Source organism: Pleurodeles waltl, chromosome 5 (assembly GCF_031143425.1).
Source record: "Pleurodeles waltl isolate 20211129_DDA chromosome 5, aPleWal1.hap1.20221129, whole genome shotgun sequence".
Lineage (NCBI taxonomy): Eukaryota > Metazoa > Chordata > Amphibia > Caudata > Salamandridae > Pleurodeles > Pleurodeles waltl.
The window spans coordinates 420,147,084-420,169,192 of NC_090444.1; the positions used below are offsets into that span (position 1 = coordinate 420,147,084).

General features: G+C 45.9%; 1 protein-coding gene across 2 annotated transcripts in view; it reads left to right on the top strand.

Moving 5' to 3' along the window:
• The window catches only part of CCDC88A (coiled-coil domain containing 88A), a 1,055,351-nt gene that overhangs the window by 458,107 nt on the left and 575,135 nt on the right, over window positions 1–22,109 (top strand). For both annotated transcript variants that reach the window (XM_069234179.1, XM_069234180.1), the window contains exon 11: window positions 9,520–9,666. In XM_069234179.1, the coding sequence (XP_069090280.1) occupies window positions 9,520–9,666 (147 nt within the window). The remainder of the gene's footprint in view (window positions 1–9,519; window positions 9,667–22,109) is intronic.

Genomic DNA, 22,109 nt, shown 5'->3' on the forward strand with positions numbered 1-22,109 from the left:
GAGGTGTTCCATCTTGTTGCTAGTTTCTATCGGTTTCTAGTTACAATGTTTCCTCCTAGGAAGTTGGGATTCAAGCCATGTCAAGAGTGCTGGGGTCGCATGCCAGTTACTGACCCTCATGATGATTGCCTTTGGTGTCTGAGCTCTTAGCATGATGTCGAGGAGTGTGTTTCCTGCCAGAGCATGAATTCTAAGGCTCTGAAGGAGAGAGAGGCCAAACTATTTTTGGCCAAGGCGAAGAAGGGGCATAAGAGTCATCATAGATCATCTTCTCATACATCTTCGAAGAGACATACGAAACGGCGGCGTCATGACACTCGGCGTCGTTCGGCTTGGACCCGGTCAAGATCAAGGTCTCCATCTTGACGGCACTGTGCAACTTGGGAGGTGAGTCCGACGGTGCCTCCACAACCTCAGAGCCCTCAGGCTTCTCCGGCGCCGTCAGTCTTAGAGGTAGTGGCACCTCCGGAGAGTCCTCGATTTTCACCTGCTGCTCATGATCCCGATGTTCAGCAAGCACAGGTGCAACATGGAGACCAGCGGTATCCTGCCTTCCTGGCTCCGGTGGCATTTTTAAATGCCATGTTCTCAATGTTTAATGCTGTGGCCCTGCTGTTGCACCGGCTGGTCCCACGGATCAGTTGGCATTTTCATTGGGCTCCCCTGCTCTATACAAGGAGGCGACGTTTATGCCCTTCTATCCGGCTGAGGGTGCTGGACCGACGCAGATGACGTTGCCTCGAAGCCCTGTGGTTCCGATGACATCGCCTTTCAGACCTATGGCACCAATTTTATCGCCCAGTCGACGCCGATGGTGGAGCCATAAGAGTCCATGGCGCCATTGGGATCCACTCCGGTGCCGGATCCGAGAGATGGATTCGACCGAAGCCAACCTTCCTCTCCTGTTCCACGTCTTCACCTGTTGAAGCCAGTGTCATTGACGTCGGGCCAATTCTATGTCGACGCCGAGTTTAGAGGCCAGACTGAGGTCACGGAGAAAGGCCTTGAGACTCTCTTAGAAGAGGAAGAGTAACAAAGGCAGTTGTTGTAGGTGGGGGAGATTGTGGAGCCCTTGGGAGAATATCAAGGACTGGATTCAGCCAGTGGGCTTGACACTTCCCCGGAATGGGACCTTTCTTCACCGGGGGAGTTCGCGGAGGAGGCGGCCTCCTTCCACACGGTGATTAGAAAGGCGGCAAAGTTTTTAGATCTTCCATTGCCTGCTGCAGAGTCAAACATTTTGACAGAAGTCCTGCACCTTTCTTCGACTTCTGCGGATCCTATGCTTCCATTCAACGATGCTCTTAAGAAGCCCATATTAGAGCTTTGTAGGAAGCCTGTATCGCCACCTGCTGTTAATAGATCTGTGGCAAGAAGGTAGAGAGTGGTGCCTGGAGATCCGGGGTTCTTATCGAAACATCCTACCGCGGAGATTCAGGTTGTTCAGGCCTCTTGCTCTACACGGTCTACTCCAGGCTCCTTCCCTGTGATTCCATCGGACAGAGAATCCAAAAGGATGGAGCAATCAGCAAAGAAAACTTTCTCTTCTTGCAGCATGGCTTTCAAGGCTGCGAATACTACCTGTGTTCTTGGTAGATACGTCCAAGCCGTGATGGACTCCGCTAGGGCTATGGTTCCTGACCTACCTCAGGATGTACAGTAACAGTTTGGTGAACTGATACTCAAGCTGCGGCAAAACAATTAATCCAGTCTGGTCTGGATTCCACGGACTCGGTGGCCAGGGCAATGGGTACATTTATTGCTACCAGGAGGCACGCTTGGTTGAAGTCCTCTGGGTTTTCTTCGGATGTACAGACTACTTTATTGGATTTGCCCTTTGATGTAAAGAAACTGTTTGTTTATAAAGCGGACTCTGCCCTAGAGCGCTTTAAAGATAGTCGAGCCATGGCAAAGTTTTTGGGTCTGCAAGCCTCTTGTGCTACCCCTTTCAGTTCCTTTCGGAGGTTTAGGGGGTTTGGGCGAGGAGCAGTCCAATCCACTATCCAACACCGTGCCAGCCTCCTGTATAGATCCTTTAGAGGGCAGGGGAGGGTTAGGATAAGAGGAGCCACCCAGCAGCATCCTGCATCATCCTCTTCCTCTGGAGGACAACAGCAAGGGAAGCAGCCCTAGTTTTCTCCCCATTTTTGACCACACTTCTCCTGTAGGGGGAGATTACGTCTTTTTCTCCACGACTGGGAGTTAGTTACATCAGACTCATGGGTTCTAAATATTGTGAGAAAAGGATATGCTCTCCCTTTTCAGGAGTTTCCTCCTCCCATCCCTCCCTGTCCCTCATTTTGCTCAGAAGACCATCTCCTGTTGTTGCAGGAGGAGGTTCAGGTCCCATTGTCAAAAGGTGTGGTGGAGTTGGTTCCAGAGCAGGAAAGGGGTCGGTTTGTTATTCAAGATACTTCCTGATCCCCAAGAAGGATGGTCATTTGAGACCAATCCTAGACCTGAGGATTCTGAATTTGTTCCTCAAAGAGGAAAAATTCAAGATGCTGACTCTGGCACAGGTACTTCTGGCGTTGAACACAGAAAAATGGATGGGGTCTGTCGACTTGCAGGATGCTTAATTTCATATCCCTCTCCTCAAGTTGCACAGTAAGTATCTCCGGTTTGTGGTGGGGTTGCAGCACTACCGGTTTGCTGTCCTTCCGTTTGGTCTTACTTCAGCACCCCGAGTCTTCACGAAGGTGATGGCAGTGGTAGCAGCAAGTCTCGGAAGGGGATATCGGTATACTCTTACCTGGACGATTGGTTGATCAAAGCCAAGTCTCCAGAGCTTGTGTTGCATCACTTGCAGATGACAACTCAGTAGTTGTTCAGTCTAGGTTTTACGATAAATGTGCCCAAGTCTCACCTGGAGCCCTCTCAAGGCCTCCTGTTCATAGGGGCAGTACTGGACACTACATTGAATCGAGCCTATCCTCCGCCTCAGCAGATTCAGGACATTCAGGCGTTGATTCCGATGTTTAAAAATGGAGCGGTTGTTCCAGTCCTCAAGGTACTACGTCTGCTCGGTCTGTTCTCTTCTTGCATTCTGTTGGTCACTCATGCAAGTTGGCACATGAGGGCTCTCCAATGGTGCCTCTGTAGGCAGTGGTTTCAACACAAAGGGGATCTTGAGGAGTCGATAACGATCTCCAGAGATGCTGCAGCAGATCTACGATGCTGGGCTGTGGACGGCAACCTTTCTCAAGGAAGGCCGTTTTCACTGCCGCCTACGGTGGCCACGGTCATGACGGATGCTTCCACTCAAGGGTGGGGAGCTCATCTGGGGGACCTGGAGATCAAGGGTCGTTGGTCTCTAGTGGAACAGACTTTTCATATAAATCTGTTGGAATTGCGGGTGATACGTCTGGCTCTCAATGCCTTCCTCCCGTCCCTTCGTGGTCAGTCAGTTCAGGTTCTGATGGACAACACTACTGCAATATGGTATATAAACAAGCAGGGAGGAGTAGGGTCGTATCTTCTCTGCAGGGAAGCTCTGCATCTCTGGTCCTGGCTTCAGAACCATCGGATTTGCTTGATAGCGAATCGTGTGCCCGGAGCGCTCAACGTACGTGCGGCCACTCTCAGTCGACATTTTTCGGCCGATCACAAGTGGCGTCTCCATCTAGATCTGGTCCTGCACATCTTTCAGATGTGGGGTTCTCCAGGGATAGATCCGTTTGCCACTTGGGAGAACGTGCACTGCCCGTCATTCTGCAGCCTCCAGTATCCGGTGCAAGGAGCTTTAGGGTCTGCGGTTCAGATAGCTTGGTGCAACCAGTTGCTTTACGCATTTCCCCCATACCCTTGATCCCTCGGGCTCTGAGGAAGATTCGCCAATATCGGGCTCAGGTCATTTTAATAGCCCCGGATTGTCCAAGAAGGGTGTGGTACACGGACCTTCTCCAATTCTCGCTGTGACTTCCGCTCAGTCTCCCTCTCAGGGCAGACCTCCTCCCACAGTCGCAGGGGCAGGTTCTACACCCCCACCTCCAGAGCCTGCACCTTCATGCCTGGAGATTGAACCGAGCAACCTGAGTTCCTTTTCTCTCCCACCAGATGTAGTGGATGTTAATTCATCGGCCAGGCAACACTCCACTAAGACTGTTTATGCCGGCAGGAGGGCAAAATTCGTGGCTTGGTGTGGAGAAAAGCAAATTGATCCTGTGAGGGCCCACCTCTCCGATATTGTATTATTTGCTCTAGAATTAGCAAAGAAGGGTTGTACAGTGGCTACTGTTAAGGGTTATTTGGCTGCTCTGTCAGCCTTTCTTTGCCTCCCAGATCAGCCTTCATTGTTTAAATCACCTATTGTGATTAGGTTTTTGAAGGGTTTAGTTAATAGGTTTCCTGCCTCTCCTTTTAATGTGCCTCAGTGGGACCTAAATCTTGTTTTAACCTTTTTAATGGGGTCACCTTTCGAACCCATGCATTCTTGCCCGTTACGATTTCTGGTGCTTAAAACAGTTTTTCTCATTGCTATAACCTTGGCTAGGCGGGTTGGTGATCTTCAAGTTCTTTCTCTTTACCTTGTTTTTCCCAGATAAAGTGGTGTTGAAAACCAGGATGGCTTTCCTGCCAAAAGTTGTCACTCCTTTTCATATAGGGCAGATCATTACCTTTCCATCTTTCTACCCTCCTCCTCACCCCTCGAAGGAGGAAGAGAGGCTTTACCGTTTGGACCCTAAAAAGGGTGCTTAGTTTTTATATTGAAAGGACTAAAGACTTTTGCCCTGAGGACCAGCTGTTTGTGGGGTATATTGTACAGAGGAAGGGCAGAGCAGTCCATAAAAGAACAATCTCCAGGTGGGTCATTCTTTGTATCAATATTTGCTACTCCTTGGCAAAGAAAGTTCCTCCTCAGGGTATCAGAGCCCATTCCATCAGGGCTAAGTCTGCTACTTTGGCCCTGGCAAGGGGCGGTTCCAGTGGTGGACATTTGCAAGGCAGCAACCTGGGCGTCCCTCCACACCTTTGCGAAGCATTACTGCTTGGACTCGGAGGTTAGGAGTGAAGGCCATTTTGCGCGTTCTGTATTGCAGGACTTCTTGGTGTAACCAGTCAGGCTCCCACCTCAGAGTGCGGTACTGCTTTGGGACTCTATTCATAAGGTGAGGAATTCACAGGTAGTTGAATCCATCAGAAGAACAAGTTACTTACCTTCGGTAACGCTTTTTCTGGTGGATACAATAGCTACCTGTGGATTCCTCACATCCCCACCCGCCTCCCCGTTGCCTTTCTGGTTACATTAAGATAGGTGGTTGTATAGGTGTATGTATATATTTATGTATTTTCCTGTATATAGAAATGATGGTTTTGATTATATTGCATCATGGTAGTTTTATGTATATATGTATTTATTGGAGTTATTGTGGGGTCGGTTCTCAGCTGTTCGCCTCAAAGGTACGTAAAAAATGGGTGAACCTGACGTCAGCACACCGGCGAGGACCTCTTATTGGCACGGTGACGTCAGATGGAGTCGCGTGGAGCCGTGCAATTGTGACGTCCTCGTCGACGTTGAGAGCTGGAAAGAAGATTTTCCGTTGGATGCTGGCGCATGGGTGAATTCATAAGGTGAGTAATCCACAGGTAGCTATTTTATCCACTAGAAAAAGCGTTACCGAAGGTAAGTAATTTGTTCTTCTGGCACACCCCTATGCAACCAGTCCATTTTAAGACCCGTGGAGTTGAGCCAATATATGGCACTCTTGCGTCTGGCTACTTTAGGGCACAGGGACAAACAGGCATCTTTCATCGATCATGTCATTGCTATTTGGACTACATTTCATTCAGAATCGTCTACATCAGAATTTTTGGATGGAAAAAAAATGCCAAGGGAGACCAGTCCCAAAGCTGAGGAGCCAGCCAGTGTAAAGAGATAGAATTCACCTATATATTAACTGGTAACCTACCAGGACTGTTTGCTATGGGTACTGCAAACTTAGGTAAAGTAAAATATTCAGCACTTCCAGTGTCATCACTTTTGGAATTCCTACCTTTTGCCTTGGCAAATAAATGCAGCTTCAAATATGGTTACTTATTACTTGCACAGTTTGAATAATGGGAACAAATTAGCATAGTGTCTCTCACCTAATCCTGTGGGACACTTCCTCCACTGTCTTTCAGGGGGCAAAAAGGCTGCAATGCAAAAAAAATGCATGCTAACTAAGTCAAAATAGACACAACTTGCAGAGCTAACAATAGGTCTGTTTGCATGTGGTGAAGTGATTCATTTTTTAATATCTCCACATAATTCTAACACACACACACAAAAATAAAGGGGCAGGCTAGAGACACCCTGACCCCTTAGCCCTGGTGGCGGGGAAGGGGGTCCCAATGGAACCACCTCCCAAAGCACCCCTGGGGACCGCCACCTCCCAAGGCCTTTCATTACAATATATTCGGAGGGGCCTAAAATCCCCCCCTCCTCACCCCTTGCTGCCCTGGGGACTGCCACCTCCCCAGGGTTTTCATTATTACAGATGTGTGAGGCTCGCGGCTCCCCCTGCCGCCCTGGGCTCCGCCACTTCCCCAGGGCTTTTATTAATACAAATGCGAGGGGTCCCGTGGCCCCCCATTGCCCTAATGACCGCCACCTCCCCAGGGCTTTCATTATTAGAGATGCGGGGGAGCCCATGGCCCCCCTCTGCCCTGGGGACCACCACCTTCTCAGGGCTTTCCTTACTATATATGCATGGGGATCCACAGCCCCCCGCTTTTCCCCGATGCCCTGGGGACTGACGCTTCCCCAGGGCTTTCATTATTAAAAATATGAGTGGGGGCATCTCCCGCCCCCTCCCAAGCTAAGCCAAGCCACAACAATCATTTGATGTTTTCACAGCGGGAACTGCAAAGCAGGACCCACTGTCACAATTCAAAGCTTTTATCTCTGTCCCCTGTGCGTGCAGGGGACAGAGATTAAGGGCCAGATGTAGGAAACTACAATTTTGCGACTTGCAAATTGCGAGTCTGACCGACTCGCAATTTGCAACTCGCAAAATTTTATGCAGAAAGGTGTCTCAGACACCTTCTGCAACTCGCTATGGGGTCGCAAAGACCCACCTCATGAATATTAATGAGGTGGGTCGCAGATTGCGATCCCATAGCGAGTCCCTGCACTCACAGGGATGGTGGCCTGCTGGAGACAGCAGACCTCCATGTCTGTGACTGCTTTTTTAATAAAGCAGGTTTTTTTTTTGAATTGCAGCCCGTTTTCCTTAAAGGAAAATGAGTTGCAATTCAAAAAAATAATGAAACCATTTGGTTTAATTTTTTCAGAGTAGGCAGTGGTCCATTGGACTACTGCCTGCTCTGAAAAAATATTTTCAGCGACATTCACAAAGGGGAAGGGGTCCCGTGGGGACCCCTTCCCGTTTGCGAATGAGTTACCACCCACTTCAAGTGGGTGTTAACTGCGAATTGCTTTGCGACCGCTTTCGCGGTCACAAAGCAATTCTACATCGCGGTGCGAGTCGCAATTAGGAAGGGAACACCCCTTCCTATTTGAGAATTGGATTCACATTTTGCAAGTCGGTACTGACTCGCAAAATGTGAATCAGCATCGCGATGGCCGTTTTGCATGTCGCAAACTGCGTTTTTCGCAGTTTGCGACATGCAAACCGGTTCCTACATCTGGCCCTAAATGCTTCTGCAAGCACGGAAATGCTGTCAAAGCAGCTCCTTGCTTGCTGAAGCAATGTCACTGCGAGGGAAGCCTTAAGGCTTCCCCCTGAGTGCCAGGTAGCCCGTAAGTGTATTTTATTTAAATAAATATATATATTATATATATATATATATATATATATATATATATATATATATATATATATATATATATATATGTGTGTGTGAATAAATTAATTAGGAGGGGCAGTCCTAGATAGCCCATATAGGGCTGGAAAAAAAGAGAATTTAAAAAAACCCATACCTCAGTGTAAAGATCACCTGCACACTGAGCTTTGGGGGTTCGAGTGCAGCTGGACTCATTTCATTTTTTTATATTTATTTATTTTAAAATATTATATTTTAAAAAAACAAATACATTTTTTTATTTTTAAATTGGAGACAAATAACTCATTCTAAGTATATCAGACATCAAAGCCTAAAAAACTCTCTCTCTCTCTCCCTCTCACTTTCTTCCACTCTCTGTCTCTCTTGCAATCAACTCTCCCACTCATACAGCCACTCAAGACACTTACGCACCCATTCACAGACCCACTCAGACACTCACGCACCCACTCACAGAGCCACTCAGACCCTCATGAACTCACTCACAGCCCCAGTCAGACCTTCGCGCACCCACTCAGACAGTTACACACTCACTCACACACCCACTCAGACTGTCACACACCCACTTACGTACCCACTAACACTCTGATTCACGCACTTACAGGCCTGTGCACATACTGATGCACCCACTAAAACACTGATGTATGCACTGTCAGACTGACACTCTGACTGCCATTCTTACCCCCAGATACAGCCTCTCTCTCACAGGGAGGCAGCAGCCAGCTTCCACCGTGCATGCGTAAAGGGCAGTGCACAGCATCAGGTTGGGTGGTTAGGGGGGTTGGCCCTTTCAAGTAACTAAAACTTGCGCCCTAAGGTAACTATAACTTGCACCTTTGCCATGCACAGCTAAATACGCCACATATTATATCATTGAAGACATATTCTACGCCATCTTCCATCTTTCTGCAACATCTGCAAGAAAATTATTGATGAGACAACTGTGCATGGTGAGGGCGTGAGTTATAGTTACCTTAGGGCGTGGGTTTTAGTTACTTGAAAGAGTCCTACTTTGCACCAGTGTGGCAGTTGGATGTGGGGTATCTGTCTGTTGAAGATTGACAACATACCCTTATGTACTCCCCTGAGGTGGCCATCTGCATCCAATCTCTCCTGATACAATTCAGGTATCTACAAAGTGTCTCCCATAGCTGAAAGATTGTGGAAAATGGGTAGAGAGTTCTTTCAATTGTGATTGAGATGTCACATTGCTACTGGGGCTGTCTGACTATAAAAGATTCTGGGGGAACATCACAGATTCCCAATTAAAGTTCCTGATGAGGCCGAGACTGCCCTTTCCCAAGCTAGTTTTCCTGCACAAATGCAAACTCATACATGAGTGCTTTGGTGTGTATGGGGCTGGTGCTAGCTGAGAGAGACATTGCCTAGCAATGGGGAACCAGAAGCCCTCTCCTCTTAATTGTGTGGCTCTGAGACATGAACAGGTGCTTGCTCCTTGGAAAACCCATCTGTGAGATGCCCTGGAGTCCTGGTGATAGTATTTCCACCTGGACTTCCCTCCCCTGGTCAGGTGCTATCCAAGACCAGGACATAAGTCTTGATTACTTTGCCTTGTATCTTTTGAATTGTCTCTTTCTGCATTTGCTTTTTACTAACCATTATTCATGTCTTACGTCTAATTATGACAGGATAGCAGTGCCTGAGGCTTGTGCACTTTGTTGTATATTAAATATGTCAATAAAATTGATGTTCTTGCTTTCTTATATTCTGAAGGAGTTAAAAGAAGACAATCAAGTACTCCTTGAAACAAAAGCCATGTTGGAAGATCAATTAGAGGGAACCCGAGCACGGTCTGACAAGTTACATGAATTAGAAAAAGAAACCCTACAATTAAAAGCCAAATTTCATGATATGGAAACAGTAAGTGCTATATATTTTTGATTTATGATATGACTATAGTTATATATTATATTATAGTATGACTTTAGTTTTATGAGAGAAATCGTATTTTCTCTTTAAAAATTAAGAATGTTATGTAATTATGTATGAGGTAAAGTACTCCCTCAAATTACTTCCTTTGAACCATCACTTTATCAAACTACCTGTGGTCTATCCTCCGCCATTCCCCTGTCTGATCTAGGATCAAACATCATAAACATGCTTGGCACACAGTCAATCTTAAGTCCTCAAAACAAATGATGCCTTTAATAACGGCAGCATTGTTACATTTAACAATACTGACCAGTGGTTTAAATTTTGTGATAAGATTGCTAGCTTTCTCACAACAATGCTGTTCACTTTAGGGGCCACATTCATCTGACTCCCAACACAGATGTTGGGATTGTTAAATTCACCATACCTTACATATTTGCCTTAATAGTTCAAACTGTTCTCCTCTTTCATATTCTAACACAGTGGCCCTCATTCTGACCTTGGCGGGCGGCGGAGGCCGCCCGCCAAAGTCCCGCCGTCAGGTTACCGTTCCGCGGTCGAAAGACCGCGGCGGTAATTCTGACTTTCCCGCTGGGCTGGCGGGCGGTCGCCTTCAGACCGCCAGCCAGCCCAGCGGGAAAGAGGCTTCCACGATGAAGCCGGCTCGTAATCGAGCCGGCGGAGTGGAAGCTGTGCGACGGGTGCAGTTGCACCCATCGCGTATTTCACTGTCTGCGCAGCAGACAGTGAAATACATGTAGGGGCCCTCTTACGGGGGCCCCTGCAATGCCCATGCCAGTGGCATGGGCACTGCAGGGGCCCCCAGGGGCCCCGCGACCCCCCCTACCGCCATCCGGATCTCGGCGGTCCGACCGCCGGGATCTGGATGGCGGTAGGGGGGGTCGGAATCCCCGCGGCGGTGCAGCAAGCTGCGCCGCCGCGGAGGATTCAATGGGGCCGCGGTACACTGGCGGGACCCCGCCAGTGGTGCCGGTCCGACCGCGGCTTTACCGCCGCGGTCGGAATCCCCATTGGAGCACCGCCGGCCTGTCGGCGGTGCTCCCGCGGTCCTCCGCCCTGGCGGTCAAAGACCGCCAGGGTCAGAATGACCACCAGTGTCTTTAGAATAAAACCTCCTCCTCTTAGAATCAACAAGCCTACTGACTGTCTTATTGAAGTGAAACTGGGGTTCTTAGCTGCACAATTGTGAGATTTCTTCTCCTTCCTATACAATAGTAATATTATTGATTCCAACCCTGTACTAAGGCGATATTATTGATTCCTTCAGTGAGGGTTTGGCTCTAGACAATGTAAAACTGTATTCAATAATCCTCATTCATTATTCCTTTAAAGCCTGAAACCACATCATTTGTTGCCACACTGCAATGCCTTCATCAGAAAAGCCATGGGAAAATGACAGCACAGAATCATAAGCATCTCAATAGAAGTAATATTTTCTATATTTCTCACTCCTTTTTAGGTCACAAGGCAGAGTTAACGTCTCTTGATATTGTGGATAATATAAAACATTCTTTTGAGTAAAGATTACCTTATTATTTTAGTTTGCTCCATCTGTTGGAGCCACTGATTTTGGGCAGCCTCCATAATTGGTCCACTATATCAAGAACAACAACTGTGGTGTCGTTCTTCCAATTAGACCACCTAGCCTTTGTGAATTCAGGTTCTAGGCTGTGCAGGCAAACTTCAATGCATGTTCAAAAAGCATTCCCTGTTCCAAAGTCAAATTAACAGAACCCTGCTACACTGTCTGAGCAAGCATCACAGGCATATGTACTCAATGTGTATTCATACTTCTCAACTATTCGTCTGCCTAAAAGTAGCAGAAGGGTGAGCACAAGTTCAGTATAAGTAGCTCCCAACTGTGAGTCCACAAGTTGAGTAGTAAAGGACGAATACACAGAATAAGATGCGGACCTCCTGAGATTAAAAAAGGATTATTCAATACATTGCCAACATTTTGCCTGTCTTTACCAGCTTTATATGTAAAATATTGTTGCATCACTAATTAATTTTCATTTTCAATTTGGGGGCATTGTGTTCTTAGGCTGCTCTATAAAACAAATTAACAGACTTCATACAGCTAAAAATGCATATCTTCTTACCATGTCTTGGAAACCCGAGGGTGGCATCTCATGTACTAGAAGCTCAACTAGTGTACTAAAGAGTTACCTTTAAATGCCTTTGCACAATGTATTATTGTCTTCTCCACCAAGCCCAATTTATCTGGAGACCATAATAATTTGGGCTTTTCCCATTAAAGCCACATGTAAGGATGGAAGTCTTTTGAGTCAGGGCATGGATGTTCAATACTTAAAACTCGCTCATACTGAGATAATTTCAAGGATGGAAAGTGTGGCTTGGCCATTAAATGTCACAATTGGCTTGTAAAAGTCTTTGCACCTGTGGAGAACATACTTTGCTACTGTGCCGGACAAGAAGACTACAATTTCCAAGAAACCCTGAACTCTCACGTGATTTTGAGATGGTGGTGGCCATCGTGGATCATTGCATTTAACCTCCCTTGTGTTCAACAGCATCCTTGCCAGGCAAATGTTTTGCAGTGTTGCTACAGTCAAGACCTTGAGATTTGATTAATTGAATTCAAGCTTTTTTTTCTTCGTTTGGATAACTTTTTGAAGAGATATTTTTACAAGAGACTACTGAAAGACAATTTTCAGAAATCAAGTAGTGATGGCAGAAAAATAAACTTTCAACTCTTTTAAGCATTTTATTATTAGTTCAGACTTTTTTAAAGATTTATTTCAGGTGAACTCTGGTATTTTTCTTGTGAATGAACGGAAGTAGTTATCACAAAAAGAGATTTGATTACTTATGATATGTTTACATGAGTATGCACAATATACAATAGGTGTTTATCTAATAGTCCACTCACCCACTCTCTTTCTCTTTCTCTCTCTCTCTTTCGCAATATCATCTCCAGAAAGTGTGCATTATGGCAGCATAAGGTAGTTGCCTTATCAATAAAGAAGGAGGGTAGCTTAGTAGTTTAATATTCATATCATATTGATTTTGTGTTGTTTCAGAAATATCAGCTTCAATTCAACAACACAGAAAGTGTGTTACACAAGATAGTCCTAAGGTATATCATCTCTACTGTTAGGTTAGATGTCATGCTCTGAATGACAGATTACAAGACTTATCCATTAGGATATCTACCTTGACCTGCAGATGTCAGAGTCTAAAAGAGTGATGAGTTGCACAGTGAGATCCTTGTCTCTGTTTACTTTCTAATGGGCTGTCTGTGTTTTCACTATTAGTCCACATATACCTATTGTGTGGGATTGGTGGTGGATGCGATAGGGGTGGAAGAGAGCATTCCTCCTTTTGTATTCTTAGTACAAGGTGAGTGTTTTCTGACAACATGCGATCATACACATACAGGTCCAGTAAAGACTGAAAACTGATTTGGGAAAAAAATGTGTTCTCAATCTTAGCATCTAAGTGGTTTAAGGCACTGAGTATGCTCCCTGGTGGTGGGATTCAACCTACTTGCAATCTATATTTTTGCAGCTAAGGGAACCTTGGTTGTTGGGTTTTGATCACCATTGACTGTCCAGCACCAAGAGAAATGTCTTCTAGCGGCTGTAGGTAAGAATACACTTGATCCACTGTGTAGCATGTTTTTAAGTCACCAATGAGTTTTTCAGATCAGTGAGCCCAAGGGTGCAACATGTTTGGGGAACTACATTCCATATAATCAATGGTGCTTCTCAGGCTCCACATGCACCCTTAAAATGCCTGCTATATTGTTCTGCCAGACATGCAAGAGATCTTTTGGCAGGCATATGGACAAAATTTGAAATAGTTTGAAATAAAACTTATCCACGCATAACCTGAAATATGCTTCTGGTGCATACTGACAAAGGACTACAAATTACTTTTCTTGACAGGACATTTAAAATTTTAAAAATGTAGGCAAGCACCAAATGATGTTTACAATAAAAAGAAATGTTGGTTTTAACAATTAAACATGAATATGAACACGATTTGGCCTAATCTGATGTACAGTAATAAGTAATACCTTTATTGTATATGATCTAATTAGAATCTGCAAAATATGTACCAAGGTATAAAATCAATAAAAACATTTTAAAATAACATGCATTTGCAATGCAGTGGGTCTCGCATTTGCGCGAGTTAGAGCTATTAGCGTTGTAATCTCCTAACCAGATTTTTTTATTGCCACATAAACTGAAAATGAAAAGTAAAACAGTTTCACATAAGTGAGCCCACGGCCACCAGGAGCACGAAGGAGACACACAAAAGGAAACAGAAATTCGCTTGCAGTCAAACGTATCGGCAAAAGTGCAATTAACCATGTAACCGTCAAAAGTGCATTTATCCATGTAACAGTGTCGATGTCATGCAAAGCTCTTGACTACTGCCCAGCGAGATGGCCCTGCGTAGGAAAGAAAAAGAAAAAGCAGTCCAGAAGCCATGCAGAAAACACAGAGTCTCGTATGTGTTCAGTAGTTTACTGATGCTTTCGGGGAGGACTAAGCACCGGAAAAGACATGACGTATGCATGCCTTTCACTAATGAAATCAAGAGGATTTTAAAAGGCAAGCCCATGAACCAACCAAACTGATGGGCATGACATGGGCGTGATTAAAAGCCCGCAGAGAGATTACAACAGGGGCCAAAGCGCTTGTGCGCTTGACCTTAAAAAATGGATAACCTGCAATGTGTTGCAAAGAAATGGCTTAAACCTATACTACTGCTGGCACTTTTAAAGTCTACTGTTCAAGGCATGTGTGGCTGTAGATACACATGTTCGCCACACTCCTGCCATTTAGTTTTGGGTCTGAGTGTGTACAGGTTATGTTTCTTTGAAGAAAGTCTTTTCAGTCATGAGGTAGAGTGGCTCCTCCTTTTGTGATACTGTGCATGGGCATTAACTCCATTGTTAGATTGTTTTCTCTCTGCCATCGGGTTGTGTGCGTGTGCTCTGAGTCTAGACTGTCGTCAGATCTCTCACTCGGTTCCAAATCTAATACTCTCGGTATTGTTATTGATCAAATTTCTCCCAACTGCGCGTTGAGATAGAATGGACTGCCAAATCAACACAACTCCATCTTGGCCCCAGGGGCCTTATCCTTCAGGGCCTTCATACTCAGTCTCCAGCAGGTCCTCCATACAATGTCCTCCTGGTAATCGAACAGACACCTTTCAATTTCTGCAGGCGTTATCACACATAGTACCCACAGACCGACTTCTATCAGGTCTATAACCTGTGTCTGTTGCCAGAACACAGGGAGACGAATTGCAAAACCTGTTGTGCATTCCGCTTGAAAAAGATGCTCCGAGACCATCAAAAACGCTTCTAAAAACATGCAGCGGAAGACCGCCAACTACACTCCTGATCTCCTCAGTCATCAAGGCGTTGGTGAGGAACAGCATCCATAGGCTTTGATTGCTGTGGAGGAGGCTTTTTTGGACAGGCTGCATTCAGAATCCAACCCACAGTTCGAGTTTGAAATCACCCTGCCCCTCAGCCTTAAGTTGAACAGTATAAAAAACAATGTCTCAGATCATTTGGACCACCATTGCCTGTAGGCCATGGTCGGCACCGAGAGTCAGGTTCGGGTTGGCACCGCAACACCATCCTGAAGCTGAAAACTTTGGCGTCAACAACCTCAACTCTTACCCAGCCGCCAGTGCCAAGCCGACCAACATTATCTACGCCTCGTCGCTGAGTGGGTCTTTGCATCCAAAACAGAAACTTTGCTCGGAGCCGAAACCTTCAAGTTCGACATACAAAAAGACCATTGAGGCAGCAGTGAAGCCTATTGTTTATAAACTTCAGGAGAAATTGGACTCTTGGCAGTAGCAAATTTACATCCATCTCAAATCTGGACGGATTCTAGCCGAGTCTCCACCTACTTGCCACCATCTTCTAAGAGACAGTTATCTTTTCAAGAGGCTTTGGATGTCCCTGCTCCACCAAAGCTCAAAAGGCTGGACAAAACCACCAGTCCTTTGCCTCTTCCATCACCACCACCACCACCAGACTTGCCATCTTCACCACAGTCTGATATACATCCCTCAGACACCTCCTCACAAGGATCCCCTGGTGACAGTACCGGACTCCCAGATACTGGGGATGACTCTTTTCATGTACCATTAGACACTAACCTCTGGTTCTCTTACAATGTTGACCCTCCAGGAGACATCAACCCTGATTTGTACCCTGCACACCCATAACCTCCTGACAATTCCACCACATACCAGGAGTTCATAGCTACGGCAGCAATATTTCATGGCACTTAGCTACATAGTGAGGTTTCCATATTTGAAACACTATCCTCAACACACAGGGGCACCCAGTACCCACCCACGCTTATAGGAAAGTTGCCCCACATGGATGGCATCTTCAAGGACTCAGTTAGGGCTCGTATAATTACTTCCCGGGTCAACAGAAAATATAAACCGTCTCCCTCAGACCCTATATATATATATGTAAGAGGCCAATTACAACCTTATTCTCTGGTAGCCACCAGTGCCAGAAAAGGGCCCAATTCTCAAGCGTCTGGTGATACCTCGCCACCCTACAAAGATAGCAAGCAAATTGATGCAGCAGGTAAAAGGATTGCAGCCCAGTCTACAAACCAGTGGTGCATCACTAATTCTGTGGGTCTGTTAGCCAGAAATGACCCTGCTCCCTGGGATGAGATGGAGGAACTCCTCCAACATCTGCTAGATGAGCACTGAAAAAGGAGACAGGAACTTGTGGCAAAGGGCAAATTCATATCCATTACATCTATAGGATGTACCCTTGATTCCACCCACACAGCAGCCAGGAGCATTAATACTAGCATCCTGCTCAGACGACACGCTTGGCTTCAAGCCTGACATCCAATAAAATATTTAAAAGGTTCCCTTCAACGAAGAACATCTTTTTGGCACCCAAGTCAATGAGGCCCTAGAAAAAAAGGCTACTGAAACGACAAAATCCATGTGGGCTCTACAAACTCCTACTCCTAGGGGCTCCTTTCGCCATCCCAGCTATCGCAGGGTTCAAAAACAACCACTTCAGAAGCCTACTAACACTACCACCAAGCAATGACTTCCTTCACTTCCCCAATCATACCACACCTGTCAGTGACACATACACAATTTTCTACCCAGCTTGCAAGCAATAACAATAGACCAATGGGTGCTGGATATTATCCCCCAAGGTTATTGCCTGTTGCTCATTACCACACCTCCCAACGTTCCACTTTGCAGTCATCAGCTCTCAGTAGAACATCAAACATTACTCAAAAAGGAGGTTCAAGCTCTCCTCCTCAGTAGAACCTGCCCCTCTTCAACATTAAGATTAAGTATACTGTACACATCCTGATATCCAAAAAAGTAGTACTCTGAAGCCAATATTCTATCTAAGCAATTTCACATGGTCACTCTGCAAGAAGTGATACCACTTCTTCAACAGGGCGACTTTATGACTATATTAGATCTAAAATACGCATATATTCACATACCAGTACACCCAACCTATCTCAAATATCTCAGGTTTGTGGTGGGCAGGAAACGCTAACAGTTCGAACTCCTTCTGTTCAGAGTCACAACTGCACCAAGACTTTTCACCCAGTGTGTGGAGGTGGTCGCGGCTGATCGCCACAGACTAATATATGTGTTTCTCTACCTGGACGATTGGCTTATCAAGGCCACAACTCATCAACAGTATACTCAAATAAAAACAGACATGCTTCACAGCTTAGGCTTCACAAGTCCCAACTACAAGCTCTACAGATACAACCATATCTTGAAGCAATTCTGAACACACAAATCTGGCTTACCTATCCCACTTCTGCAACAGTTAACAATTTCCAGACACTATTACCTCTTTTACAACCAAATCAGCAGATAACAGTGAAGAAAGTAATGCATCTTCTATGGATGATAACCTCCTGTATCGCTGCAGTACCCCATGCTCACCTACACATGCCTTTGTTACAGGTATGTGTAGCTCTTCAATGGTTTCAGTCACAAGGTCAGTTACAGACCTAGTGTTGGTAGGCCACCAGACTTAACACTCTCTGCAATGGTGGAATACCAACAACATGTTGAAGGTGGGCCTCTTCTGGGTCCTGTTCCCCACATAGCTCTCCCAGTGGGCACCTCACTCCCAGGTTGGGTTGCACATCTGAAAGATCTCATGATACAGGGTATATGGGACTCCAAACACCAAGCTTCCTTTGGGTTCAAGCTGTTCACCTAGCCTTGAAAGATTTCTTTCCTCACTTCATTCACAAGGTTGTCCTAATCAGCACTGACAATATGACAGCCATGTATTACCTACAAAAAACGGTGGAGACACGGTCTCTGCAACTTTCACAACTATCACAGACCATTTGGAAATTAGCTTTGTAGCACAACATTCACCTGATAGCAGAGTATCTCCCAGGCACAGACATCAACTTTGCAGAGCTGCTAAGCAGGATGCAGCAACAAGACCACAAATGGGATCTCCACCCACAGGTCCTCCTCCCAAACTTCTAAGGTGGGGGTTCCATCAAATAGACCTTTTGACAACCACAGAAAACACAAAATGCCCAGACTTCCCAGTTCCCATACCACTATCCAAGGCCAACGCTCTATGGATGAGTTGTCAGGGATTTTTCTCTACGCTTTTCCTCCTCTCCCTCTCCTTCCAATTCTGGTTCAGAAGCTCAGCGAGATGTCTCTTACAATGATCCTACTAGCTCCCACCTGGGTTCATCAACCCTGGATCACAACCCTACTAGACCTCTCCTTAGTTCCCCATGAGAAGCTCCCTAACAGGCTAAACCTTCTGACTCACAACCATGGAGAAATCAGCCACTCAGTTCCAAAAACTCTCAACCTAGCAATTTATCTCCTGACGCCAAGAGGTTTGGTTACCTTATTTTGCCACCAGAATGTATGGACGTTCTTAAAGAGGCATGTAGACATACCACAAGAGCTTGTTATGGGGCACAAAGTAAGTGGTTTGTTTGCTGCTGTCACTCAAACAACATTGAACCTTTCAAAGCTACGGTACAAGACATTGGCCCTCATTATGACTTTGGCAGTCTATTTCGTAGACTGCCGAAGTCACACCCACTACATGGCAGTCTTCAGATTGCCATATTATGGCTGCTGGCTGCTTTCCGCCCCTATTTGGTGGGGAAGCAGCCAGCAGCAATACTGGCGGTCGGCGGTCTAGTGGAGCTTGCTCCTTCGCTACCGCCAAGTCACCACAACACCGCCCGCTGTATTACAACATTGTAAACGGCGTGGCGGTGTTGTGTTGGCGCGGCGCTGGTGGCGGAGCAAGCTCCATGGATCCAGTTACCTCCAGGACGACCACCGCGACCACCAGGTAAGGTGATCGTCCGACAGGGGAGGGGGGTGTTGAGTGTTTTGTGCGTGAATGGGTGTGTGTGTGTGTGAATGGAAGGGAGGGTGTGTGTGTTGTGTGTGTTTATGTGTGTGTGCAAGTGTCTGTGTGCCTGTATGCAGGTGGGGGGTTGTGGCTGTGTGTGCATGTGTGTGTAAATGAGTGAGCGCAATTGTGTGTGTGTGTATGTGTGTGTATGTATGCAAGTGTGGTGTGTGCGTGCGTGGATGGGGGGGTGGGGAGATCAGAACGGGGATCGGGACAGCGGTTCAGAATGGGGATCTGGGGCGTGGGGGGTCTGATGGGATCGGGGTGGGGTGCTCCTACATGGAGTGGGGGTTGTGGAGTCCTGTTGTGGTGACAGGAAAAAGTATTCCTGTTACCAGTATCCTTACCGCCAGGGATTTTGTGGCGGGGCTGCCGTCACGGAATCCCTTTCGGTAAGGATACTCAAAATACCGCTGGCGGTGTTAGGTGGACTATTGGGTCGAAGGTGGTCAACCTTCGGCTAGGCGGTCCCACCCCTCTGACAGGTAAAGGCGGTGAACTGGATGTGATGCATCCAGTTCACTAGCGCTGTCATAATTTGGCGGTTCTGCACTGCCTCGCTGTTGGCGGTCTAACCGCGACCGTAGGCGTGGCTGGGCAGGACTGCCAAGTTCATTATGACCACCTTTGTCTGCTGCTTGCTTTATTTACAAAAGTATGAGCTAGTATTCACCTCTATAAGATTAAATCTCACTGCCATAGCTGCCTGTCTATAAAATAGGCAACACTTTTCTTTGTTCAAGGTGCCAGTCATTAAAACCCTCACGGAGGAGCTCTAATGAGTTATTCCACAACGGTTTCCACCTGTACCTTTATGGAACCTTAATGTTGTTCTCACAAGACTCATGGGCTCTCCCTTTGAACCCCTTCATTCATGCCCCCTTCAATTCTTTTCTTGGAAAGTGGCATTTTTAGTCGCCATCACTTCACCTAGACGTTTTAGTGAGCTCCAGGCTTTAACCTTGAAAGAACCTTTCTTCCAACTACCAAGAGACAGAGTGGTTCTCCACACATCCCTAAATTTCTCACTAAAGTGGTTTCTTATTTTCACCTCAACCAGTTTTTTCCCTCAACCAGATTCTGTTGCGGAAAGTGCTCTTCATACATAAGATCAGCAGTTCCCAATCTGTGCGCTACAGCATCCCAGTGCACCGTCAAAACTAGCAAGGGGCGCAGCCAACAGATGTGCACCAAGCATACATTTTGGGAATTAGAGGCTCGTAAAATATTTGCTGCCTCTCAAGCTGTGGTCACTGGGTGTCTCTCTCATGCACATGATGAGACCATTGACACAAAACGAGCATTCTCTGATTTTTACCCAAAGCCGAAATGGAACACGACTCAGGAAGCAGCTGCACAACTGAGGTTACTTATGATGAGGGATTAAAGTTGACAAGTATTTCCTTTCACTTCACGGGCATTGCCTGTCAGGTGTGCCTTGCAGGAGCCAGGCTGGCAGGGGCTTCCGGGGAGGGGGGTTACCGAGGCTGCAGACCTGGGCTGCAAAGAGGAATATCTGTCTTTTGTTGAGTTCAGTTACACTGTCTCTTGTTTCAGCAGCCCGATCTCCCAGTAATAAGTAGGGTAGACACAACTACATAATGGAATAAGGTGGTGATGAAGGCAGTTCCTGAATGTTTTTTACACTAGAGTTTTATCAATTGGAAACCAGGAAAAATGTACTGCAGGTTTCTAATATTCTTTGTATTGCCTCCATTGTAAAAAAATGCAGTACGATGTTCTCTGTTTTTTGTAGGTGAAGGCGACGTAGTGCAGGAACTGCATAGTATTAGCAAATAACTAGGAAAAGACGCTTTATAGTTGCACTATTCAAATCCAATTCAACATGAGTTTTGTTCAGCTGGCGTCAGCTGCCTTTTGGGAAAGATTCTCATTAACCACTATTAAGTTCATTTTCCTAGTGATTCAGTGTGTTCGTAAAGAAGCGTTCTTTTACTTTGAGTACTAAAAGGGGTTCCCCCCTAGGCAAAACTGTTAGCTTATCTTAGTGGGGTGAGTTCAAAGCCCGACTCAGCTTCTTTGTGCACTGTGTTGTGCATATTGCTTTACTTCTCATTTTTCTTCAGTTCCATTCAAAGGTTTCCCATGCCAAGAGTAAGACGTCATCTTTACATTCTGTTTTAACCATTATCACTTTGGGTGTGACTTGTGAGACCATTATAAATAGAAGTGTGAGAAAAAAACAACTGTGAATGTTTGTACAGTTTTTTAGACATGTCAGCTAAGTAAATTTGCCATAAATGACAGTTAGTTATAGTTGCAACATTTTCTTACGGAGATTGTTGAATGGGGGGATTCTTTTATAACACTAATACCTTAACATGTGCATTATTCTTTTTGTCCTAGCCCAGCATGCATGGTAGGGGGCATGTCTGTATCGCCATGGACCAGGGTTGTGGCTTTAGAGACATTACAAGTGGAGGGAGTGGCACAAAAGTGCATTGGGTGGGGTGAAATAGAGCAATGAGCATACCTTTACCTTGATAAATATATACTCTTGAAATGTAGAAGTACCCTGGGGACACTCTCAGTACCCCGTGGGTATTATTGAGACCTTACTTTAGTCCTCTGCTGCAACACAGTAATACATGCAACAACGCTTGGTCCACCCCAAGCACCTCCCACAACCCGCAGCACCTTTCAGCTCTGCGACACACCACATGCTGTGCAGCCTTCCAGCCACTCCAATACTCCGATTACACGCCCCCAGAAACCACTGTCAATGCATCCCAATTATTTTGAGGGAGAAAAATGGAAGTTATCCCAAGGCCACCCTCTCCACCTGAAAAAAAGTAACAAAATGTGGAGCCGCAGCCAATAAGTCAAGGGAACTGCGGGTTGAAAAGATTTGGGAACCACTGCATTAGATGTTAAAAGAGTCATTATGTTCTATATTGATAGAACTAAAACGTTCAGAAAAACTAAACATATTTTTGATGTTTTTTCACCTCCACTTAAA